The sequence below is a fragment of the Cyprinodon variegatus genome, unplaced genomic scaffold, assembly GCF_000732505.1.
Source record: "Cyprinodon variegatus isolate N-32 unplaced genomic scaffold, C_variegatus-1.0 Scaffold1979, whole genome shotgun sequence".
In the NCBI taxonomy this organism is placed as follows: domain Eukaryota; kingdom Metazoa; phylum Chordata; class Actinopteri; order Cyprinodontiformes; family Cyprinodontidae; genus Cyprinodon; species Cyprinodon variegatus.
Genome location: NW_015152432.1, coordinates 11,460 through 24,538, shown reverse-complemented (window position 1 = coordinate 24,538; position 13,079 = coordinate 11,460). Strand labels below are relative to the sequence as shown.

General features: G+C 44.8%; 2 protein-coding genes across 5 annotated transcripts in view; one reads left to right on the top strand and one right to left on the bottom strand.

Moving 5' to 3' along the window:
- Positions 1 to 5,180, top strand: part of kif3b (kinesin family member 3B) — a 9,283-nt gene extending 4,103 nt beyond the window's left edge. For 3 of the 4 annotated variants that reach the window (XM_015405086.1, XM_015405085.1, XM_015405084.1), the window contains exons 4-9: positions 1,025 to 1,147; positions 1,325 to 1,443; positions 1,619 to 1,735; positions 2,010 to 2,115; positions 3,468 to 3,673; positions 3,760 to 3,865. In XM_015405086.1, the coding sequence (XP_015260572.1) occupies positions 1,025 to 1,147; positions 1,325 to 1,443; positions 1,619 to 1,735; positions 2,010 to 2,115; positions 3,468 to 3,673; positions 3,760 to 3,865 (777 nt within the window). Of the gene's footprint in view, positions 1 to 1,024; positions 1,148 to 1,324; positions 1,444 to 1,618; positions 1,736 to 2,009; positions 2,116 to 3,467; positions 3,674 to 3,759 lie in introns of all 4 variants that reach the window. The other variant, XM_015405083.1, reaches the window with a different exon arrangement.
- A 4,991-nt stretch (positions 5,181 to 10,171) lies between these two features.
- The window catches only part of LOC107104966 (protein-L-isoaspartate O-methyltransferase domain-containing protein 2-like), a 14,171-nt gene continuing 11,263 nt past the window's right edge, over positions 10,172 to 13,079 (bottom strand). The window contains exons 4-6 of the mRNA XM_015405079.1: positions 12,444 to 12,615; positions 11,940 to 12,063; positions 10,172 to 11,176 (exon numbers count right to left, since the gene is read on the bottom strand). Of these exons, the coding sequence (XP_015260565.1) occupies positions 10,632 to 11,176; positions 11,940 to 12,063; positions 12,444 to 12,615 (841 nt within the window). The 3' untranslated portion in view covers positions 10,172 to 10,631. The remainder of the gene's footprint in view (positions 11,177 to 11,939; positions 12,064 to 12,443; positions 12,616 to 13,079) is intronic.

Here is a 13,079-nt window from a genome sequence, read left to right as displayed (position 1 = left end):
TTAGCATGATTATGACCCCCCCACCCCACTGCTGGGAAGAGACTTTGAAGCATCGGATGCGTTCCAGCAGATTCCAAAACAGCTTCTTCTCCACTGCCATTAGTCTGCTGAATGTTTTGTAAAATATAGTATTTTATTATATTTTATTATTATATAAAAATAAATAAATGAAAATGTTAGAACTCTAAATTTACAGTCATGTTTATATTACTGATTTTATATATATTTTTTTACTATTTTTTCAAGGCTGCACTTTTAAAAAGATGAAATTGTCCAGAGAGCTGTTTCTAAACCAAATTTCTTTTTCTTTTTTTGTTTTTTTTTTTCAGAACAAAACATGTTTATTTTTTCCCCCACAAATTTTCCATATATATTTTTATTGGGTTAGCAGGGTACAATACATTCATTAACATGGGAATACACTTCACTTATCCCCCCCTCCCCTACATTCCCAGGAATACAGTGAGAGATGTTAACAATAAGCAAACATGATTCTCTCCCTCATAACGAGAAAACAAGAGGGGGGAACAGTTACCAACAAGCAAATTACAAAAAAAAAAGGGAAAAAAATGTTAATAAACAAACACAATTTAGAGGAGGGATCTAAAATGCTTAGAAAACCAAATCAAAAATATAACTATATTGTCTATTACATGTTTTGCTTAAAGTTCGACCACCAAATCCCTAACCCAACCGCTGGCCTCTCTTAAAATCCTGGCTGGTGATCCAACAGTTCAAACCACTGGAAAATCAGGAGTGATTCAATTAGAGAATTAGAGGGTTATGTCCATGTATCTTGATTAAAGCCATACTTTTTAATCATCTAGGGAGGAAGTTGAGTCAACTAAGGAAAGAATGGGATTCCAAGTTTTATAAAATTTGTCGACACATCCCCTAATGCTGTACTTAATTTTTTCTAAGTGTAGGAATGACATTAGATCCGAAATTTCTTTCTGTTTTGCACTTGTGTGAAGAAAATGACAAATAAATCTAAGTCTAATAATTCTAACATCACTGCTTCCAGAAACGGAGGGAGAGGGAGATGCAGCAGCAGATGGAGAGTCGAGACGAGGAGACGCTGGAGCTGAAGGAGACCTACAGCTCTCTGCAGCAGGAGGTGGACATCAAAACCAAGAAGCTGAAGAAGGTCAGAGATCAATGTTGCTCTGGGGATAAAAAACGGTTTTATGATCAAAGTCAGTTTTCCCTCTAAGCATCAAACCTGCCGGTTGCCTTCATCCTTCACTCGTCTTCATCACCGAAAGATTTAAAGTCCAGTTTTTGTCAAACTGACTTTGTTCTTCTGATGTTTTCTGTTCCTCAGCTGTTTTCCAAGCTGCAGGCAGTGAAGGCGGAAATCCAGGACATCCAGGAAGGACACATCAAGGAGCGGCAGGAGCACGAGCAGACCCAGAACGAGCTCACCAGAGAGCTCAAACTCAAGTATGGAGCGCTCTGCTCTGCTTTCACCCATCAGGCCTTCAAATCTGCTCAGATTTTAAAGATTTCACTGATTCTGCAAAACATCATCATCATTATTAGTTATTGAAGGCCAGATAAATGGATACCATCCTTTTAGCACGAGAAGCTGCTTAAACTGGAACCGTTGATCTTTCAGACACCTGATCATTGAAAACTTCATCCCACTGGAGGAGAAGAACAAAATCCTCCACAGGGCTTTCTACGACGAGGAGGATGAGAGCTGGAAGATGAAGGCCATCAGCCGCACCGATGAGTAAGTTTGGAGCTAAAGCAGCGTTTGCAGGTTAAAAGCTCTGATCCGTTTCTCTGGAACCAGATTAAAATACGTCTAAAAACAATCGGAGGAGGAGGAGGAGCGCACTCACCAGAGCCGCCCAGAGAAACTCCAGGCGGGAATCTTTCACCTCCTCATGAAGCAGGAGGTGAAGCCGCCTCCCTCTGCCTGGCGTCTGCTCTGGTTCCTCTGCTTTCCGCTGCACCCGTTAGACTGGAAGCTTTACCTGCTGCTGTCTGTCATCTCGCCACAGGGACCATCAGATGATGTCACGGCCGCCGTCCGCCGTCAGCTACAGGAGGCCTCTCAGTCACTTCGCCCTCACCTGCCAGAGGATGAACTCTGACCCACGATACAAAGTGAGTCGCTTTCCTCTTCAACTGATAAACATGATTCCCTTCAGGTTTCATCTGAAGTTCTGACGTCTTTGAAACACGATGCTACGTTCTGAGCTTCTTCAGCGGGTCTCCTCTTCCTCCTGTTGCAGGAGCGTTTTCCTCTCCACTGTCGCCTCCATCCAGGAGGAAGCAGGCAGCCGCTTTAGATAATAAACTGAACTTTACTGGGAATGATGGGAACGTCTGTGTTTGCAGGACGACGTGAGAATCGCCACTAAATAAACAGTTTATTTTAGTATAAAACTTGATCCTTTTCTTATTTAATCATCTAAACATTTAAAAAATCATCGTAGAAATGTTTAGTTTCAGTTTAAATCCTGTAGTTGATCTTAGTTTTGAGTTTTAACTGATTATTCAGGTTCTCGGCTAAATTCCTTTTGAGCCCATTAGTTTGAACCTCAGCTACACCCACCCAAAAAAAATGGTTTAAACCGGGAAAAACAGTTTTTAGTGGCAGTGGGAACGGCTCACTGACCCGAGTCAAATGACTCGGCTCACTGACCCGAGTAAAATGACTCGGCAACCGACCCGCGTTAAAATCCCCTCAGTTCTGATCAGCATGCTGTGGGAAAGGCGGGTCTCCAGCTAAATTACGTGATGCCATTGAACGCAGCGTTTGCACGTCAACACAAAAAAATGAAAAGCATCATGATTTATTATTATCTAGAGACCATTAATAACAGAAGGTGAAATGCAGCTCCAGACTAGCTTTGAATGTGATGATGTCATCAGTACGCCGCTGTTCCAATTGACCCAGACTTCTTCTGCGTGCTCCGTTCTCCCCGAGTCCAGACTTTCCTGGGTTCTTCTCTAGAACACGAGTCGGCACTGGCGTTGTTGGGAACTGAGAAACGGCCTCTGTTTCCATTGGATAAACGTGGAGCAGCTCTGGGATCCAGACAGATGATAGAGAGAAACAGTAAAGCACACTGATTACGCCCTGGCTTCCTTCCATATTGCTCTTCATTGTTTACTCTCCTGATTTCTGTCGCACTGGTGACATCAACGCTAACCCAGCAAGATGGAGTCATCAGACTCGTAGCGGTGGGGGGGGATGACAGAGGCCACGCAGCTACCAGTGAGGAATGAGAAAAAAGCCAAAAGCTGATTGTCAGCGAATGACCCGGTTTTGAAAAACCCGGGTTTCAGTGGGAAAGCGGCTTCAGAAACTAACAAAACGAAGGGATCACTTAACATTTTTTTCAAAGATTGGACCCTGATTAAAGTTCCTTAGTGATGAAAGTTTGGAAAAGAAACAGAACTCAGGGTCTAGAGTCCTCTTCTGACTGACCCGTGTGCGTTTGGTTCCTCAGGCTGAAAACATCCTGATGGTGGACCTGGACCTCCCCGCACGGACCACTAAAGACTACCAGGAGCCAGTTATTGCCCCACAGGTGGCAGCCGCCCTGGAGGACGCCCTGAGAGACGAGGATGAGGTCCAGGTAGACGCGTCAGGCTTCCGCAGCAGCCTGGGTGCGGCCCCGCCTGCCGGCGGCAGCCTGAAGAAGCCGAAGTCTGGGTGAGGAAAACCTTCAGCTCACAGGAAGCGTCACGTTTCGCCTCAGCTTCTGACTGAAGGTTTATTATCTGCTTTCTGTCTTTCAGCCGGCCGACAACCAGGAAGAAGCCCAGCACGCCGGCCTCTCCCATCAGCCCCCGCGGTCCAGGATCCGCCCTCTACCCAAAGCCCCGCGGCCTGGTGCCCAAATGACGCCTCCCTCCCCCCTCTTTTTTTTGTTTTTCCCCACAGGCGCCCCTTCCCACGCACCGCCCCACTTTAAGCCTGGTTATGTTTGAAGTTCACCATTTAGGCCGCCATGCATGACGCCTCCCATCACACTACACTGAGACCGCCTCCCAACACTTTGAGCCGTTTGTCTTAAACGTTGACAGAGACTGCAGCGTCCTCTGAGCGCTTTGACCGCCTCCCGTCCGACCGTCGCTCTTTGAATCCATTTTCAGGTCATGGTTAAACGCGCTCTGTCATTTTCACCTGTTGGAGCAGAAAGGAGAGTCAGTAATCAGTGCTGCTGTTCCACCTGAGGCCAGCAGGGGGAGACAGAGGGACCGTCAGCATGGGGGCGAACCGCCACCTCAGATACATCAGGGTTCCCAGGTGCCTTAAAGCTGCAGTTTGCAAATATATTCATTAAATCGTTCATATTTAATAATTCGCTCATTGATGCTTTAATTTATTCATTCATGCATCCATTCATTTATTTGTGCGTTTATACATTCAAGCGTTCCCTACATGGGGGGGGTCAATCTTTGGATGCTGAGGTGAATCTATGACCGGATGAATCTTTCGGCGTGGATCTGGTCTCTAAGGCGTCATTCATTCCTTATCGCTCCGTTGAAACACTTGAATTTGCGCTCGCTGCTCTGCCTCTGTTACTGTGACGCTGCGCTGGTTTCTGGCTGCTGCTGTGGAAAAGGCCCACTGTGACGCTCGTCCCACTGTGGGGAGCTGGAACCTTCCACGCCTGTGGAGGTTTGGGATATTATTGATAGGCAATCCTTGGAAGAGTTAAGATGACACCTAGGTTACCATATTAAAGAGAAAATGTACTTATAACTTATTGAAATCTTTTGTTTTTTATATGCAGTTGTAGATTTAATTTTTATATACTTTTATCTGTGAAATACTTTTATTTTTTTTTTTGGAGCTTTTGAATTTAAGGTTAAAAGATGTATTTTTAGCGTCTTACATGCAGTTTGTGCGTTTTCTATTCACCGTGGCTTATTTTGCGTTTGGATAGTTTTCCTGAGATGAAAGTGGAGAAAAATGCTGGATTCGTAACTCAGCCGAGTTTTTCCTGCTACCTTTGAGTAAAAGCGTGCCGCGTGGAGCCGGCCGCCACCGCGCCGTGAACGCGTCGCATGGTCCGAGGGTCCGGGAACACAGCTGGTTTTTATCTGGATCAACAAGCTGCTGAACTGGATCCAAACCTTTAGAAATATGTGACCAAACTTTAATGCACTGGTTTTCTTTCCAGAATAAATGTCGATTCTGTTTCTTTTTTTTCTTTTGTTTTCTCTCCACCATTAAAAACATGTTGGTGAAAACATCCTGGTGTGTTCATGTGTGTGAGTGAGAAATAATGTAAATTATTTTAAATTAGGGGACAAAGGGAGCTCTCCATGGTTCTGTCCTTGTATATAAACATGTTTTATTTGCTGGAGCTGCTTCTCCTTTCAGTTCAACTATCATTTATTGATCTGAAGGAAAATAAAATGCTTTTAATCTTTGCAGGGATGTTAATAGGAAAGCTCTCCTGTAGTGGTCTGTCATCCAGCAGCTTTGAACAGCCTCTGACTGAAGACAGTTTGTGTTTAACAGTCTGATCAAGAGAATGCTCACTGTTGCCCTTATTTTTAATTCCTTATTTTATTTTTGCTTTAAAATTCATCCATCTGTCAGCGTTACAGTGGTGCCTGCATCGTTTAAGAGAATTTAGAGAAGCCAATCAACTCACGATCATGTTTCTGCTCTCTGGGAGGAAGCCGGTGTTCTGTGAGACCAGAATAACCAGAGCCCATTCATCCATTTAGTTTTGTACAAAAAATAAACTTTAAACTACCTCAATGGGCATGCATCCCTTTAGTCATATACAAACATAGTTTAATTACTGTTTGGGTTTTTTGTTGAAGCGTATGGCGATCTGACCTTAAGTTGTTTTTTGTTCATGACTTCAGGGATTCACGCCCCTTTAGGTAGTTTAAAGTACATTTTCGTACAAAACTAAAAGGATAAAAGCAAATCCGACACCTTCCGCATGCATATTGACTAAAGGTGTGCTGATCTGACAGAACATTGGAGTACCTGGAGAGAACCCACACAGCACAGGGAGATCATGCAGAAAGACTCCGGGCTGGGAATTGAACCTGAAACCTTCTTGCTGCAAGGGAAGAGTGCTACAAACGGCTGCATTATGCAGATAAATTATGTTTCTGTATAACAAAGGAATTTGTTTAGAAAACTGAATCTCTAATATTTAAATGAACAAAGATCGAAATAACTTCCTAACAGACATTTAAAAAGGGCTTTTTACTCCTTTATTTCACTAAAAACACCAAATCTGTCAGCGCAGATATGACGATCAGTGAGAGAGCAGGATGTCTTCAGGCTCAGTCCTGAGTTGCTGGTTCAATGCCCTGCTGTAACCGTGTCAGCTGTGGCTGCAGTGTAGAGAACCACCATCGGCGTGTGAGGGAGAGCAAGTGAAGCGCTTTGAAGTCCTCCATCTTGGGAAGGTCAAACGCTAACAGAGCATCTAATGAATTTTCTTTCCTCACAGAACATCTTCAGTGGAGGACAAGCCTTGTTTTGTCATCTCTAAAATCTGCTGGTGAAGATTCTCAGTCATCCAGGTCATAGTGATTAAAAAAAAAAAAAAAAAATCAATCCTCTGGACTTTGTTTCCAAGTTTGAAGACGTTTCTCTTCCATCCAGGAAGCTTTTTCAGTACAAAATGTCAGAAATAGCGTTTAGTTCCAGGTTTTATCCAGCCGCCCAACAAAGCCTGGTTTTAGTTTAGAAAACATGCAAATAGAAACGGATGAACGGGTCCCCCCCTTTCTTTGTTAGCCTGCAATGCCCCATACCTGTCTATGCCTCTGAAAGGGGGGGTCATTAAAGGGAAAAGTGTTAGTGAAAGGGACCCCCCTATATATATAAATAGCTATATAAACACCCCTTGCAATAATAATCCTACTTAAAAAACTGTATATATCCCATGCACCCTTTATTCCTTTGCCACATCATTCTTCTTGTTGACTATTTGAGCTGATGGAACGAGTACATTTCTCCACTGCGAGATCAATAAAGTCAATCAATCAACAACAAACAATAGAAGCTATGCAGAAGCAGTGAGGAGAGTTTAAGGACAAAGGAATGAGAAATGAAGAAAGATCAGAATCAGGTACAAAAGTGAAGGAAGAAAGAGCAGATCATTTCATTCCAACAGCAGAGAAACACATTTTGTTCATAGCATACTGTTAGGTTCAAAAATGTAGGTTCGTAAAAGAGGACTGAGTCCACACAGAAAGGGATTTTCAACAGCTCCTGCAGAAGGAGAAAAGGCTAAACCCAACTTTCCAACTCTCTCCCGGACCGTCCTTTCCTGCAGTGCCTTTTATTAACAGAACATAACACATGGGGTGGGTTACAAAACAGTATTCTTCTGACAGGACAATTGATCAGGTCATAAGACAAAATGCTCCACTGATTGAGGAAAGGAGATGCTTCAATCTATCTTGTGATTCAATGTTTCATATGCACACACATTTACTTTGGGAAAAAGTTTGGGAACCCCTATTAATCCAAACACCCTCCTCATTTGTGGGAAATTCGCCTATTTAGCTTACCTAAATCGAAGAGCAAATAACTGAGGAACTGTAAGCCCAAATTACATGAGTGATACATTATTTGAAAGCCAACACTTTCTAGTTTCTGAATATATACATGAAAATTGGTAAAACACCCAAGCTGCATCAGTTCAAACATGACTCAAAGTTTTTTTTTTTTGTATTATTCTCGAAAATAAGTATTTCTGCTTGCCTGTTGTGGCTTGTTACCGGTGTAAATTTCATTGTAAACGTTTTAAAATGGTAGGTTTTGAGAGGTTAATATTAAAACCAGAAATAAAGACCGGATGCTTCCCTCCATCTCCATCATTTTGTGTTGGTCCATTAAACCTCAATTCAATACTGAAATTTTACTGTGTCGATCAGTTATTAGATATATCAAACTGAATTAGCTGCTGCAAACACTCAAATATTTAGAAATAAAAACAATTAGGATTAATGGGGGGGCCTTAACTTTTTTATATGACTGTGTGTCTTTAGCTGCTCAGACCGAGCAAAGCAGAAAGCAGAGAAAATCAGGATCAATGAGAGATGAAAAGTTTCTGGGACTTAAACTTTAATTCTGGTGTTAATAATGAATTTAATGAATACATGAATAGGATAGAAAATGTAATAAAATTGATAAATTAAAAGGACAGAAGGAGGATTTAGTTTAATCAATATTAAGTATAAAACTTTAAAATATTGTTAATAATAAAAAAACAGAAAATATATTAGATAAAGATAGAGGATATTGGGTTATTATATTTGGAAATAAAGTAGATAAATATATTGTTTAGTAATGCACTTTCAACTGTTTGCCCACCGCCATTAAACTTCCCAAAGAAGAAGAAATGTTTCCCTTTGCCCTTCAGCGCCCCCTAGCTGTAGAACAGCGGCCCAACCTGCTGCAGCTGTGATGAAAGCTGGGATCCAAAACTTTCAGGAAAGTTTCTGCTTCTTCTGAGGCGGTTCTGGAGAAGTGGGGTCCAACCGGTACCAGCAGGAGGGGAGCGACGTTAACGACATGAACTCACCGCCATCTTTAAAATCCACTTTATTACCAACAGCCAATGAAACAGCTTCAAGCACTCTGATCAGAAACCATTTAAAAAAACAGGAGCAGAATAATTATCTCCATTCAGCAGAAGAACAAACACACCAGCAGCCGAACATCTGGAGCAACAAACCACCTGCAAACAGGCGAAGCCGTCCAGACGACGCCATCTTTTCTCAAACGTATTCATAACTCTCATTTCCCTGTTTGCTGAAGAGTTCATCATGTTCAACAATTTTTTCAAACTTTTTCACTGAATTATAGCAGTTTTTGAATATTTTTTTTTCCTGGTCGCCGTTTTAGCTCCAGATTTAGCCTCCGTTTGGCAGAGACTCAGAAACACCAAGGAGTCCAGAGGAGACCAGAGACGCTCGGTTATTGGCTAAGATCAACGACACACAAGACATCAGAAAAATGTTCACATCACTTCAAGTCATGTAAGTAAAGAAACCAAATTATTACATAAAAAGTACTGAGTACACGGTAAGAGAAAAAACTTTTACGCTGAAGAATATTGTTATCATGCTGGTTCGTTCATGTAAAAAGGAACTGGATTCTGCATCTTCCTGGTCCTCGTGGTTCAGAGAGGCGAGCGGGACGAAGAGGAGGATGGAGGCTTTTCTTTGGATACACATCGAAGGATTTTAGCTCCAAATTAGACCCAAAGAATAAAACGTGTGCATAGAAAAAAATGGAAAAATTCAAGCTTCTTTCAATATTCTACGCCTCTTCTCAAAAAGTTTTCAATCAGTTGGTCTCAGAAAGCAAACGGATCTAAAGCGAAGTTCAGGCCGGTTTCCCCCAGGCTCCGTTTGGCCCCGGGGAGCCAGGAAGGCTGCAGGTTTTCCTCAGCGGACATGTTTCTACTGACGTTTTCATTTCTGCAGAAGCTGGTAAGAGCAGAGAAAACTGTGATGAGCTGAAACAAAAGAAAAGGAGACGCAGAGACGGCAAAGAGAGCCGAGAAACAGGCAGAAAGGTTTCCGTCTGATGGCGAGGTTTAGTCCTAAATCAGGGGTGTCAAAGTGGTTCCAGAAAGGGCCGTGCCGCTGCAGGTTTTCTTTCCAACTAAGCAATAGCAACCAGACTCCATTCATCTCATCAAGGGAGTCCAGTCTGAACATGATGACTTGATGAGACGGCCATTTCTGGAACCACTTTGACACCCGTGTCCTGAATGATGACCTCCAAACTGCGGAGTGTTTTCTAAACAAATCTGACCATAAAGCTGCTGTCACACCTTGACGATTTAGACAAACGTATGTCGGAAAAATAGCAAAAACTCTGGCATACATCGACAGACGGCGAGAAATTAAGTTAAGTTGATTAGGTCAAGTATAAGTTCCTCATCAGTCGTGGCGTCTAGCTTATCTTAAACCTCTGAGTAACTTGTGCAGAACTTATCAAGAGCTTCTCTCTATGTTTACGCCCAGAATAGAAAAAAAATCCATAGAAAGTTCAGCGTATTCCAGCGTTTTAGGAGATTCTGGGACGTCAGGCAGACGCTGGATAAACCAGCGAGGTGTGACAGGAGCGGAGGCGCCTGACATCCAGGAAGCTAGCAGCTCAGAACGCCATTGCTGAAGGGAAATGAAAGACGGAGGGCAGGTGGAGGAGGACCCTAAACTTGACGTCATCACTGTGGTTCCACCTTTAGTGGCGGCGTGATGGAAGATGTTCACTGAGGAAAACCTGGACTTCTCCTTCCTGCCTCCATTAATGAGGAAAACATGCGGTGTTGGATAAACGGATCCATGGCTGAAGCTAGGCGAGCTAACGGACCGCGGCGGAGACTCAGCCTCGCCACGGCCGACTTCGCTCTGATTCTGGTCCCGGTTCTCATTCGCTGATTTTTTGAATTTGTAAACTCTTCATTTGTGGGATTTTCATCTCAGAATCCCGCCTTAAAGCTGGTGGAGGTGTAAGCCCCGCCCCCCCAGACCCAGGATAAATAAACAGGTCGGATTCTTCAGTCTCTGGAAACAGAATGGAGTAAAGAGCAGCTGAGAGACGGGAGGATGGAGGGGATGGTCCGGCTGTCGACTGTCCAGTTGGAGCAGAGGCCTTGGCAGATTCATTTCTCTCTGTAGAACAACAGGTACATCTTCAGAGGCTCGGGGAGCGGCAGGCCCAGGATCCGCTCCCTCAGGAGGTTCACCGCTGGCTGGGGGCGGAGCAGCTCGCCCGTTTCCTTCTCCTCCTCTTCGTCTCGTTCCTCCACCTCCTCCTCCACGGTCTCCTCCTCCTCCACCAGCCTCCCTCTGCCGGCCTGTCGGCTCCCCCTCATCGGCCGCCTGGCCTGCCGCTCCCCGGCCGCCTCCTCGTCCTCCGCCCGCCCCTCCTGGTTGTTGTTGCTGTCCAGGGAGGTGGGGGCCACCCCGCTGCTGGCCACCGCCTGTCGGGTGGCGAGCATGAGAGCGTTGCAGTGGCGGCGGTGAACGCGGCGGCGCTTGAAGCGGGGGCCGTACTTATGGAGGCCGGCGGCTGCCAGTCCCCTGCCCACGCTGAAGGAGGAGCCTCGGCCGCGGGACTGGCCGTCCCCCTCGTCCGGGGTCACTCTCAGGGTGTGGCGAATGCAGATGCGGGCGAGTTCCTGCAGCGTCCGGACCTCGTACTTGGCTGAAAGATCAGGAAACAAGAAGAAAGAGATTAACGGTCAAAATGGCCGATGGTCAGAGAACCAGAGCAGAACCAGAGCAGAACTTGAAAGGTTCTAAGGTCTAAAAGTTGGTCCTCCTCTCTGATGGCGTTCAGGCTTTAGGAGCAGAGCTCCGTTCAGAGCCACCTTCATGCTAGCAGGTCCGGTTCTGAGTAGAAATCAGCTTCATCTCTTGGTTTTATCCTTCAGACGGTTTGACTTTTAACAGACCATGCTAATCCTCCTAAATGTAAGCAGCTAGCTTGATCAGCGGGTATTTAGCCGCTTTCAGGACGGCTCCATCTTTCCTCTGAGCTCCTGGCTGGTCTCCCAGCATGCAACACCTCATCCCGCCTCCAGAGGGCAGCGTGACCACCTAGCTGGCTTCCTGTCTCCATCCTTAAAGGAACAATGAGTCATTAGCCTCTTAAATCTAGAGGCTAGCAGCTGCTGTTATCAGGGAAGCTTTAATCTTTGTTCACTTCTTCATTTTGGCCTCTAAGCATAAGCAGAATTTTTTATTGCTTAAAGGTGACAAACTTTCTCCTCCTTAGTTTGTAATTCCAGGACCTAAGAAGGGATTTTAATCTGTTACCGTAGAGATGAACCTTGGTAATATATTACTGTAATCTCCTAAGCATGACGGGGAAACCTAAAACTATGAAGATGCTGCTGCATCGCAGTAATCAGCAACATGGTGGGACCTCTGCATCCCTGAAGCACAGAGCTTTTCATTAGACTTACGCAGCGGCGCCATCTTGGCTTTGCTCTTCGGACTGTGCTTAGGCAGAACCAGAGGAGCAAAAGACACAGAGATGATCTTCTTGGTCTCCCAGCTGTTCACTCCGGTGCGGATAATCTTGGTCAACTGCAGAGACACAACAGGAAGAAGTCATTCAGTGATAGCAGCAGATAGCAGCTGATGGGTCGACCGGCGCTCTGAGAGGCTGGGATGTTCCGTCTGACCCGGCTGCCTTTGTTAACCAATGTTCTCCATCAACTTCCAAGCAGCTGAGCTTCATGACCTCATCTGGTGATTTCTGAGAATTAAGACCTGATGCATGACTTGGTTTATTCCATAAACTCTCGGTTAGTCAGGAATAGGGTTGCCTGCCGTCCCTTGAAAAACGGAATCGTAAACGCTGACGCTGCTAATCGTCAGGAGCGTAGCGATGGTGATGAAGCCACAAGCTTTAAAAACCATGAAACACGAACCTGTTAAGGAGGGAAGAAGAGAGGAGGACTAACCTTCTCCTCCAGAGGCATCACCAGGATGCCCCCCACCTTCAGCAGGTTCTTCATGTACTCCTCGTGCTCCTTCTGCACCCCCGCCCCGCAGTAGACCCTGTCGTAGTGGCGGCTCTCAGGTGGGATCTCCAGGCAGTTCCCGACCACGAACGACGGCTCACAGAACTCAAACCTGAAGAAAAACGGGAATCCAGTGATTTCCAGAAAAAAAAAAAAATTTGGTTCATTATGAAAATATAACTTCTGCTGCAGAACCTTCCAGCGCGAACGGAGCGGCTCCACTATCAATCCATCAACAAAGGATTTTAAAATTGATTTAATACGTTTTAAAAGCTATTAAAAGCTTCTGACCAGAACTCTGCTGAACTATTAATGCAAGATGGGAAGACTTGGTAGAAGAAAGATGGCAACAGGTCTGTGACCCTCATAACTTCTGAAGACTTGGAGAGAGAAGAACAAGTCCATGATCAGCATCGTGGGAACAGACTCGGACAGGACATGGACCAGACATGGAAACAGGACATGGACACAGACATGGACCAGACATGGAAACAGGACATGGACACAGACATGGACCGGACATGGAAACAGGACACGGACAGGACATGGACCGGACATGGAAACAGGACATGGACA